This window comes from Bufo gargarizans, chromosome 5 (assembly GCF_014858855.1).
Source record: "Bufo gargarizans isolate SCDJY-AF-19 chromosome 5, ASM1485885v1, whole genome shotgun sequence".
NCBI classification, from domain to species: Eukaryota; Metazoa; Chordata; class Amphibia; order Anura; family Bufonidae; genus Bufo; species Bufo gargarizans.
This window is the reverse complement of record NC_058084.1, coordinates 413,623,290-413,635,888: the sequence shown is the minus strand read 5'-3', so window position 1 is coordinate 413,635,888 and position 12,599 is coordinate 413,623,290. Positions and strand designations below refer to the sequence as shown.

General features: G+C 37.7%; 1 protein-coding gene across 2 annotated transcripts in view; it reads left to right on the top strand.

The window, feature by feature from the left end:
- CNPY1 (canopy FGF signaling regulator 1) overlaps positions 1-12,075 on the top strand; it is a 174,890-nt gene extending 162,815 nt beyond the window's left edge. For both annotated transcript variants that reach the window (XM_044294344.1, XM_044294346.1), the window contains exons 4-6: positions 7,168-7,374; positions 7,951-8,047; positions 11,764-12,075. In XM_044294344.1, the coding sequence (XP_044150279.1) occupies positions 7,168-7,374; positions 7,951-8,047; positions 11,764-11,798 (339 nt within the window). In that variant the 3' untranslated portion in view covers positions 11,799-12,075. The remainder of the gene's footprint in view (positions 1-7,167; positions 7,375-7,950; positions 8,048-11,763) is intronic.
- Positions 12,076-12,599: the final 524 nt, after the last annotated feature.

Below are 12,599 nucleotides of genomic sequence, written 5' to 3'. Positions count from 1 at the left end.
GCACAAGCAACAGATCAGGCCGTTTCATATTTGGACTCTGTTATTAAGGCATGGATTATGGCTTCAACAGGTATCGAGAACACTCTGGTTGCTGCTGTTCATGGTACTTGGCTACTGGAGTGTGCAAAAATGAAGCTATTGCGTGGGTGTTAACTCCCCTAAGACCCCTTTCAGACGAGTGGGTGTCACACTCCGAACTCGCAGCGCAGCACCCGGCCTGAACTTCCAGCACTGCCGGGGTTGCATAGCATTATATATGCTATGCTTCCAGTCCACAGCGTGACACCCGCTCATCTGAAAGGGGCCTAACTCTTTTGGAGACGCTGTGGCAGGCTACAGTTGTTGTAGGAGAATATTTCCAAACGTGGAAATCTTTCCTACGACCTTTAAACTGGTTCAATGCTGGAGATTCCCATATAGAAAATGAAAGTCCAAATGAATAAGTAATGCGAAAAAGGCTTGTAAGAAGAAAAAGAAAAAATAGAAAACTAAGCTTAGGCTAAATCATTCATACACATCTGGTAAGCCACCAATAATTTATCTCATGTCTGTAGATGAATCCAGAGAGTAGCAGCCATCTTTTGGAGCTGTGGTCTTCTTCTCTCTCCCCTCCTTCCTGTCCCTGACTCCTCCTGTCAACATCTGCATGGAGTTGAATGCAGGCCCGAGGCGTGGTGCACGTTAATATAAGCTAGAAAAATCAGAAATATGTGTAAAGTCCTGCCAGAACGTTCCTCTAACCCTAGCAAATGGTGTAGACGTTATTCTGTAATATGTCTGTACACAGTTTTGGTTAGAATCAGTTTTTAGGCTTGTTGTGGGTCCCATGATATATATTCTAATGGGTATTTTTTATTCTTAAACAAACCAGCCAAAGGGTGTACATTGAAATCATGAGGGGAAATGTCTCTTTGTTGTACGTAGAACATGTACCCAGAATCTGCTCTCCAGGGGCACAATACAGACCACGGAAGCAAGCAGAGAAATCAATGCAGGACTAACTAAATGTTTGCAGTGTGTGATCTTCGTCAATTCCCTGTGTATAGAACTGGGGCACTTTATATTTCTTCCAGTACCAGTCTTTGGAACTATCATTTGGATGTCAGTGCATATATTGTTATATATTGGAACGTCTGCCACAAAAATTTGTTGTATGATGAGACATTTTAAATATACAAGAATAACTCGATCTGCATGAAGTTTGAAAATGAGTAGTTTTTGAGTTAGTACATTTGGAAAATAAAAGGCTTATACAGTGGTTCCTCAAGTTACAGTAGTAATTGGTTCCAGGACGACCATTGTATGTTGAAACCATTGTAATTTGAGGAATCTGTTCCAAAGCCCCAAAATGTCATCCAAGATAAGAGAAAATGAAGATTTAAGAAAAGTAAGCAGATAACTAAGACAGATAAAACAAGTCCTTACATATAACAGTCAGGAATAGCTGCTTACTAGCAACTAATACAGTATTTTACCAGAGAAGTGGCCTTGATTTGTTGGTTCCGAGTCTGAGGCATTGTATGTTGAGTCTGGTTTTAACTTACGATGGCCTAGAAAAGACCATTGTATGTTGAAAATATTGTATCCTGAGGCCATTGTATCTTGAGGGACCACTGTATATATTTAGTTTACAGCCAGCCTAGGAGTGGGTTATTATTATTTTTTTATTGTATATAATGTTGCTTTATATGTTCTCACTAATATTTGAGTATATGTAGTGCTTCAATGAATAGACTTAAAAAAATAAAAAGTTGGCGTACATGTTTTGTACCACACTTATCATTTTTGCACTAGGGGTATGACTTAAAGGGGTTATCAGGTAATTTATATTGCTGACCTAGCCTCTGGATAGGTCATCAATATCAGATCGGTGACGGTCCAGCATGGGGGGGACACCCGCCAATCAGCTGTTAAAAGAGGCCGGCGATCCGTGAGTGCCGCGGACTTTTTTTTAGGTTGTGTGACTTCAACATACATCAGTCACATGGCCTAGTTGGAGCTCAGCCCCATTGAAGTGAATGGGGCTGAGCTGCAATACCAGTCACAGCCGCTATACAATGTACGGCTCTGTGCTTGCAAAGCTGTGGGGGTGCCAGGACTGGACCAAAGCATAGGTTATCATTATCTTTACCTGGATAACCCCATTAATACGAAAGGGGTGTTGCTTAACATTGCATGGGCGTGGCATAAAGAAGTTGTCCCATGACAAGTGTCTGATTGGCGGGGTCTGCCACTCCATTCAAATGAGGGAACATATTCGTGATCGGCATTTATCAATAGGGGATATGTTGTTATCATTGGGCAACTCCTTTTACAGTGTGCCAATCTCTAAGCCAACCAATAGTTAGACATGTGTCTAAACATGCACTGAATGTATCACTAATGTGGCGCACTTTAAACTATTTAATATATTATACCATTTAAATATTAGGATTAAGAAATCTACCCCAATGTGATTATTTTATTGAAAAGATCGCTGTGAATGCTTTTATTTGCCTGAGATTATTGATGGCCTGTCAAATAGTGTCCCATTTACTACCCTGCCCATATGAACGATTAGGACATGTGAACGCTATGGAGGCACTTTACACTAAAAACTAGAGCTGGGAGGAAAGGCTGAAGAACGGATCCCACTCTGGTGGACGTGGTTTCTACATTAATTATATTGTAAGGCATTAATTTGGATGTCCTGCATATTTTACTACTTTTGCCTTACAAAAATATATGGCCAAACAAAATGTCTCCTTGGTGTTAAAGGAGAGTTAGACCCCCCTAAAACGGGCTTTCACCGTTCCCACTTTGGTGGATGTGGCTTCTACATTTATCGTATTGTAAGGCATTCATTTGAATGTCCTGTATATAATACTACTTTTCCCTTACAATTGGAAAAAATATATGGCCAAACAAAATCTCTCCTTGGCGAGAGGAGTCATAGCCCCCTAAAATAGCCGTCTAAAAGTAATTTTCTCAGCAGATTTACTAATCTTGTAGACACCATAAACTTTTTTCAGGTATTCTGAAGATGCGCCGGCTTTATCACATGAACTCACACTGGATGATACATGTGGTGGAACTGGATGATAAATGTGGTGGCGGGCTATAGACACTTTTGTCTAACTTTATGCCACCGATTGGTTGGCTTACTCTGCAACCCGGTTTTTACTGCAATTTTGTGCAAAATGTTGCATGTTGGACCACAACTCTTTCCGACTAAGTCAGGCCCTCTTGACCACTGGGTGCAGTAAATGTTTCTAAAACAAAGATGTGTAAAAAAAAATGCATTAAATTGCTCCAAATTGTGTTACATTTTGCAAGACGGTTGAGGCACATTCACATTGGTGACAGTTTTTGCTTGCAGGTGTGCCCCCTGGCGCTGCTGCTAATATTTGGTGCTCAGGGTGGACTTATAGCTGAATGTCTTCTCTTTCTTCACTGACTTGTTACTTTCCAACTCAGGGGAGAGTGTGTGTCCACCGGCACTCTGCTCAGCAGATGGAAGTGCACATTTCTGTACAGTTTGAACTCTAGGTGGTGACATACTAATAGCAAATATATATTTTCATTGGATCATTATTTTTTTTTATCCATTAAAGGCTATGTACACCTCGGAGGCAATTTTTGTTTATGATTGCATTTTACTCATTGTTGGCTAAAATGATATTTTCAATTGGCCTTTATTAAAAAATATTGAGTCATTCTGTCACAAAGGGTTAACCGTGACTGGTAGTTTCACTTTGTGCTTGTCATCTAATAACCCTTATCTCTAAACTACGAAGAGGTCATAAACACTTATTTAACCCGCATTTTTCATTCAGTAAGATAAGAACTGAGCTATAATGAGTGTTTATAATGTCAGAGAGCAGAGATAAGAAGCCCGTCAGCTCGTGGTCTGATGGAAAAGAGAGAAAAACCAGCGGCTGCTCCTAGAGCTTGTCAGCTCTGTACAAATAAAAAGGACTCTATATTTTTTATAAAGTCCAATTGAAAACATGATTTGTAGCTCAAAATGAGTAAAATGCAATGATAACAAAATGCCCCCAAAGGTGTACATAGCCTTTAAATAAACACAATGGGGTCATTTACTAATAGACGTACATCTTTTTGTTGGTGTAAAATTGTCACAAAAAATACAGCATGGCAAGATTTGCTGCAAAGTATGTTTAGGACAAGGGAATGGTTTTACACCTGTTTTAGACTACATTATCGGAAAAGTCACAGAATGCAGTTGCGTCAAATACACGTAAATTGTGTGCCTTTTTCATAAATTTGGCGCATCCAGACACACAAACTATCTCAAATGATAAATGTCCCTGGTTGACTTGACTACATCCAGTAAAATGTGGGTATAAATGAAAGAAAAAATCTCTATGTGGCATTCAATATTATTACATTGTTTACACCGCAGGCCTGCATTCATATATAACTGGAAAATTGTACATAAATATTGGATTACTAAGTGTTATTATTATTTTTGTATTATTTTTTATTTTTTTATGGATTGATTTAAAAATTGCACCCCTCCCCCTTCTTCACACAATTTTAAAGACCCAGCGTACGGGTCAGTCTCTCATTCCACAGATATTACTTAAAGGCCTCCTGCACACGGAAATTTGCTGCCCGTTGCCGTATTATGGACCGCATTTGCGGATCCGCAATACACGGGCGCCGCTACGTGGGCATTCCGCATCACGGATACGGACCCATTCACTTCTAGAATGCAAAATGGTGCGGGACAGAAGCACGGAACGGAAACCTACGGAAGCACTACGTAGTGCTTCCGTGGGGTTTTATCCCATACTTCCGTTCCGCAAAAAGATAGAATATGTCCTATCTTTTTGCGGAACCGACGGATCGCGGACCCATTAAAGTGAATGGGTCTGCCATCCGCTGCGGCTGCCCCACAGTCGGTGTTCGTGCATTGCCGTCCGCAATTTGCGGGCTGCAGCACGGCCATAGTGTGCACACGTTCGTGTGCATGAGGCCAAAGTCTCATGATGCGGAGGTGCTGTGGGGTTCTTCTTGCCCACTTCTTTATTGAGTGATTGTCACACCTCATTCTCTGCATAAAGAAACATTCACTTGATCCACAGCTAGGGCAAAATAATGGATGATCTCCTTTGGCCCAGAGATTGATTTACATTATTTATTCATATCTATCCTGCATCACTGATCTAAGAATGATTATTGCCATATGTAACAACACATCTACCTATCATGTAGAGGCTTTGGCCAGGCTGACTTTGGTCAAAAAGCTGATATAATAAATACTTAGGATGCAGTTAAAAGGGTTTTCCGAGATAGGTCATCAATATTAAAATCTCGGAAAACCCCTTTTACCAAATAAGTTGTTTTGCCAGTTTTTGGACAGTTTGATCCAATTCAAGATGAAGCTTTCAGTTTAAAAATTAAATTACTCAGTCAGAGCTGTTACATACCGCAACTATGAGTCTCTAATTTTTCATTGAGTTTGTGGAAGCGGTTATTTTTTTACTCCTTATGCCAAATGCCATGCAATGTAAGGCCAATCCAGTCTTCATGTATGTCACGTTCTTTGAGCTTTAGATACATTTATTGTATTTATTTAATGCACTTATATAGCGCTGACATATTATGCAGCACTTTACAGACATTGGCATCAAGCTGTCCCCAATAGGGCTCACAGTCTAAGTTCCCTATCAGTATGTCTTTGGAGTGTGGGAGGAAACCCATGCAAACAAGGGGAGAACATACAAACTCCATGCAGATGTTCTCCTTGGTCGGATTCAAACCTAGGACCCCAGCTTTGCAAGGCACAAGTGCTAACCACCGAGCCACCGTGCTGCCCATAGATGCATCTGCCACATGTCCTAGGCGCGCTTCAATGGGGCTGAGCTGCGATACCAAGCACGGCCACTATCTAATGTACGGCGCTGTGCTTGGTGAGCTGTGTAGTTAAGGATAGGTCATCAATATGTAAATCCAAGGGAACACCTTTAATATTTAATGGCTTTTCATTTTCAATGATTCGTATTTCAATAAGTTTTAAAAATTCTTTAAGTTTTAAGTAGGAGTTTAGTTTTGATGATAGGCATTCTAGCTTCTCCAGGCATAACATGAAAAGTGCATTATACAAACAGATTTTGAATTTTTGCACAATTATTTTTTGTTTTACAGCTTTTAGGTTTTTATGTTTTATTTTTGGTAAACAGTCTTGCAATCTGAAGGCAAATATCGTTTTCCTTTGTGTTCTTTTTTTTTTTCACTCTGAGAAACAAATGTCACATCCAGAAGGCTGAATTTTAAATGGCGCATGAATGAAACAATAAAAGCTAGCCACAAATTTTAATTCTCCAGCCTGTATTTATTTGATTTGTGTCCAGATGGTGGTGAAGCAAGGAAACCCTTTGTGTAAATGAAGCACACATGTGAAAGTGCCTCTATAATGTAGTCATTGAGACCGGAAGGGTTCATACTGTGTCTGAAAGGAGACAATAGAGACTGGATATATCAACATTGCAGAAATCTAGTTCATTTGCGATTCAACCCCTTTGACTGTGGTTGTCATGAAAACTTCCTACTTTGATCAGCAGAGGGTGGAGAGAAAGCCTTTGGAAAGGCCCAAAGATGCATCAGTATTGTTTACTGTGCACTTGGCTTCACTTCACACCCCCATTCCGGAAGAAGCAACAGAGATAGGACCATCTTGCACCTTGACCTGTCTAGACTGGGGAGTGAGCTTTTTGTCCCAGTTACCAAGAGTACTGGGTGCTCTTTGACCCTTTGAGTATTTGCTGTGGAGACACTCGCTAAGTACGTAGGTAGTTTGTAAAAGCTTCTTGAACTCTTACTTAATTCAGGAGGAAAGCGAATGAGACAAAGACATGGACCAGCTGTTATGAAATAAAGCTGAAACAGTAGAACCTGGGAGAAGTTACATTTTGTAAGCTATTATTTTCTACACAAAGCCCCTGGGAAGCAATATAACAGCTGCATTGGAGATGGCGCACAACAACTAATCTGAGCACAGGTTTTTCACAACCCTCACACATGCAAGTAGTATGGAAACTATGTAACTGTATTTTCTGATATTTCTAAATAGTTTGTGTTTCCTTCTCTTTTGAAGTTGTCTATGTCTGGTGCAGCAATAATCTGTCCTAAGCTGTTTAACTCTTAATGTTTTTCTTACAGGTTCCATTAGTCAAATCTGAGGTATATCTAACAGAGGTTTTAGAAGGAATATGTGAGAAGATGGATGACTACAGCCTCTACATAGACCCTGATACCAAGGAGAAGTCTTTCAAAAGGTTTGCTCCCAGAGATAACGATGCGTTCCCTTCAGTCGACTTTAACAATTTCCAGTTCAATCCCGGAGATAGCAATCCTCTAAAGTATGCGGTAAGACATTTTAATACAGTTTCTATCACTTTGAATACAAAGGAGTTAAGAATTATACATTTTCCTTTGTAAGGTATAGATCTACTATTTGGTTGTTTAACATATGTTGTATAGATCTTTTTTTCTTTTTATGGTTTGTGTTTAATCATTTAAAAAATAAACTAAAAAATTCTATGCACTTTTCTGAGTTGATTGGCAACTTCTAGTTTAGGTGTAGTTTGTACATGTTAAGATTTTTTTATTTTCTTTTTTTTTTAAGAATTTCTTAATTGTTGAAGAGGAATTTATATACAGAATTGATTTTTTTTTTTTTTTATTGTAGATTTTAATGAAGTTATGTATTTTTTTCACTTTATAGTCAGCTAGATTTTTATTGGCCAGAAACTCAAAGTAGTATAACCAGGGTTTAAACAACTATATACTGGAAAATGCTAATTATTTTTAATGTCAGATAATTTATTTGGATTCATGGAAACATGCAGGTTTACAAATATCATTTTTAAACTTTAGCGAACGTTGAAAGTTGGAATACCATCGCTTTTTTGGTTTCTTCAACACGTTACTTATTTCTTGCAGTGTGAGAGTGTGGTGGAGGAGAATGATGAGGAAATAATTTCACTTATTATCAAAGATACAGAAAATTTTGTCGAGAAGCTGTGCAATGAAGTAGCAGGTAGGTTTTTGGTATAGCTAGTGCCCTTACATCGTTTATGATCTCGTTCCGTTTCTGGAGTTGAGTCATCATTTTGCTGCATTGTACCGAAATTGAAATTCTTTGATATACATTTATACATTTTTAGGCCAGTCTTGTAAAAGTGTCCCTTTTTGTCCATGATTGTTCTGGTGACACATTTCTTTTACTTTACGAAATCAGATCCAAATTCAGCGCCTTATTTGTAATATTTCTGCCGGTGATCGTGCACAGTAGGCCTCCGTCTCTGAAATCTGCAAATTTACATTTCTCCAATTAATCCTACACAAATGACATTCTCTGAACACATCATTTTTACAGTTGTCTTAAATCTACAAGAAACCCGAGTTCTAGTTACCATTTTATAGAAAATATATGCGGACGTAACCGCATTCAGTGTAATGTTGCATATCAGGGGAAAAAAATTCCACCATCTTGCTTATTTTGAGATTTCTCTGCAAAGGAATAAGATGCCCGCCATAGCCTCTTTCCTCCCTTTGCCCAGGATAATTTGTGTATTAAATAAGTGGCATGGCTTGAAATATTAATGACCAGAAGAATAACAGAACGCAGTGCACTCCAGACAATTTGGTCTTTTTAGTAATGAATAACAAGCACACTTTGCCAGTGTTCAGCAGTCAGGCGGTGTAGTTTGCTTCACCACGTAGAGCCAGTCTGTTTTAGGGGGGAAATGCATTATGTATCCAAGATAAAATATTGATTTTGGAACCAATGACATCTTAAAATGAAGGCTTGAGATCTTCGTATGTAAAAGAAAAAACCCTGAGGTTTTAAATAAATATTTAATCCTAACAGTATGTGCTTATAGATCTCCTCTTGTGCAGCTCGAGTTGTAAATGAAGTTGATAGGAGTTTTGACATTTTTCTATACAGTGCTGCATCTATGGAAGCTTGCAGGTAAACTATCACCCTTTACAGTGCTGGAAATGGATGAACAGCTCAACTCCCACAAAGTGTATTTGCCATGCATAGTAATAAGACATCATACCGTCTCCAGGACCTACATTTACTGCCTACAATCTCCTGTATGGTCGGAATCATGTCAGCCAGTCTGGCGTGACTCTTCAAAGCCACTTAAAGTAGCAAGACATTTAGGGCAGTATACTGTTTTCTTGGTTATATTGTGCCTGAGGAATGTAGGCCTAAAAGCCTGAGCTAGATTAGAGTAATCATGACATTGAAGGCACGGCTAAACGTCTCTTTTGTGTTTTTTGCAAACCTCTAGAATTTTTTATATTTTTTGGGGGTTTTGTAAGCAATCGACAGAGATTAAAGATTGTGCAAGAAACTCATAAATATGTGTGTGTATATATATATATATATATATATATATATATACACGTAGAAGGGATTATATTTGAGTGTATATACAATTTAGTGACATGTACGGTCAGCCCATTTAATATTTTTTAAAGATTCTGTCAGTCCAGAAAAATAAATTTATGTTTGTTAGTTGGATTATCACAAACGTGTCACTAATTTCACAAAAATGCAGCTCTCAATATCTACACTTATGTCTGGAACATATGCTTCAATACGTACAGAAATTATTTCCAGAGTTTTTTATTTTATTACACACGCAATCCTTTCAATTATTTATTTTATTAATTTGTGTTTTATCTAGGATGATATATTTGTATGGGAAAGCATTACAAATTTTTATATGATTTTTATTTCATTTTTTATAATAGTGTTTTTTCTGATTACCCATATAATTAAAATCTGTATCAGATACATTATAATGACAAAGATTTTCCTATTTCCATTTTTTAAAGCGGATTATAATTCACATTGATACAACTCTAGCCTGCATGATAGCTCATCAGGATTGTTCTCCTACTACTGGCCTTTCATTACTTTGCTGGGCATTCTGGGACTTGTAGTTCCCATACGTTTCGCCCTTATCGTCTTCTCCATGTTCAGTTATAAGGAAGATTTATAGTTTCTTCATTTTACATCATATGTTAATTTAAAAGAAATCCAAAAGTATACTTGGCCCATTTCTAGTATAAAATCTGCCTTTTTTTTTAACCATTTAATCCCTTATCCTACTATTTATGATCTCTGTAATGGCCATCACATATGCCAAATAAGTCAGCAAAAAGTTTGTAAAAAAGTAAATTTTTAAAAAAAGATGAGGATTGGTTGTCAATTGATTCTTTGTAATTTGCTATATAGTACAAATCAAGAGTAAAATTATAGAAGTCAGGATTGTAATATTTCAGATCATTATAAAGATACCACTTTTTATTTAAATAATATAAAGAAAGGTAATGATATATGAAAATATTATTCATATTTTTTTTATTTCAAAGTTCTTATTTTTAGAAATGTAATGTTTGTCTATAAAAGTGTGAATCTGATTAGTTCAGGAAGGTTCTATATATTTTCATCCAACACGTTTACTTTTATACCTCAAAAAAATTACAATAAAAATGTATTTTTATAGTAAAATGAAGGGAAGGAAAAAAAAGTGGATAAAAAGTAAAACCTATCTTTTACAACCATCCTCTACCGCAAAAGTGTCCCGAGTTCCAGATATGTCTGGACAATTGTTCGAAGGCCAATACTGTTTTCCAGGCTAGAAACATTTCTGCCCCATCCCTGTTGTTCTATGAATCGGTATGTAGGATATTACACCATATACATACTTAGGCCAAATCCAAATACTCTTACGCTATGTGCTGAGGAACTTTACTTATGTCATATTGAATTGTTACAAAATGTTTTAGACTGGAAAGAACTCATTTTAATGTTAGATCTCATGGGAAGGAAATTAGATGGCATTTTCTTTTAGGATACGCAGCATCTGAATATTAATAATCACGCTTTCACTGTCATCATTCTCCATTAAAGAGGAGAAAAGTTTCACTTGGAAATTGTATTTGACCTGGAAATGGCTGCTCGTGTAATGTACTTTGATCTGATGTTAGCTCAATCAATGGATCCCTTTTTCAATGTCCTTGTGAAAAGTAGCGGACTCGAATACTCTTAGTAGAAGTATATACTATAAGTATCTATGCTACGTCCAGGAAACAGCTGTTTCCCAATATAAGTTGTCCACCATAGATTATTTTACATTTATAGGCCAGATATGTTACTTGTAGGTCACACATGCAACATCCAGGAGTCAATGTTTCTAGAACAGGGGTGCACAACCTGCGGCCCGGGGGCCACATGCGGCCCTCAATACCATTCTATGCGGCCCCCAGCCATCTGGTAGCAGACATATATGTCTATATCTTGTGGCTGCTCACATGAATCTTTCATGTATTGTCCCATTAGATGGGAGTACTAGAAGTGTACCTAGACATTTAGAATATATACTGTATGTTCAATATGCCATAAATATAGTATTTCACTTGGTAATACCCCTATAAAGATTATTTTCGGCCCTTGGAATTGTTTCAGGTTGACAATGTGGCCCCCAACCAGAAAAGGTTGTGCACCCCTGTTCTAGAAGCACTGCATTTACGAGACCAACCAGTTGACAATAGATTGACAACGTAATATTAGTAGTACCATGGATGTAAGGTGCACCTAGTACCATGGATGGAAGATGCAAGTAAGATACAAGTAGTACCATGGAAGTTGAACACCGCAGTGATTGACTAGGTAATAATAGTATAATAGTTGCCTATATGATATATGACCAGTTTTGTTTTTTTGTATTCTAGGATTTTGTAAAGACGTTCCTCACAGTGAATTATAAAAGACTCCAAAATGAAGCTACAAAGAACTGTTTTTTGTTTTGTTTTTTAATACATTTTCTAGCCAAGTAACATGAACTATGGTGTCTTATTGCCTCCACCCACTGATGCTAGTACGGTCATATTTTGGACGTGACTTTATCTACCAGCCATGACATAACGGGTTTGAAAATTGATAATTACCTTTTCTGTGGCCCTAAAAAAGCCCCTTCCTTTCTCTTACGCACCTAGTTAGGTTTTTTATTGTAATCATCTATCAATAAACTATATTTTAAGAAATTCTGTATTGTTAATTGCATATGCAGTACACCATTACAGTTTCATTTGATGAGCAGTACCATGCACAGAGGGCATTGATCTTGAGATATGCAGATATGGGTGTTGGCCCCCTCCAAAAAATGCTTATTCCATGTTGAATAGGTATGCCTTAAGCATTGACATGAGCAATTTAACTGCTAACTTCCAATTATTATTTTTTTTCCTTATATTGCAGTTTGTGTGACATCAATGTATTCTAGGGTTTTAATTTATACTAGAGAAGCTTGGCATTTATTAGCTGTATTACTCCAGTGTGGAGATATTTGTGCTGTACTGTAGCAGCAACCTTGTTTGACCTTGCTGCACGTCTTCCTATCTCTTGGCTGCCAGCGCTGTCCTTAACTAGAGTACACAGAAATTAACTGTGCCCTGCTCCTTTCTGTGCCCTCTTACGTTACAGTGGTTTCAGCATATATTCATAGAAATGGTCAGTGAGTTAATCCAGGGAAATCCATTAAGGCCTCGTCAAAGTCAAATTTATTCTC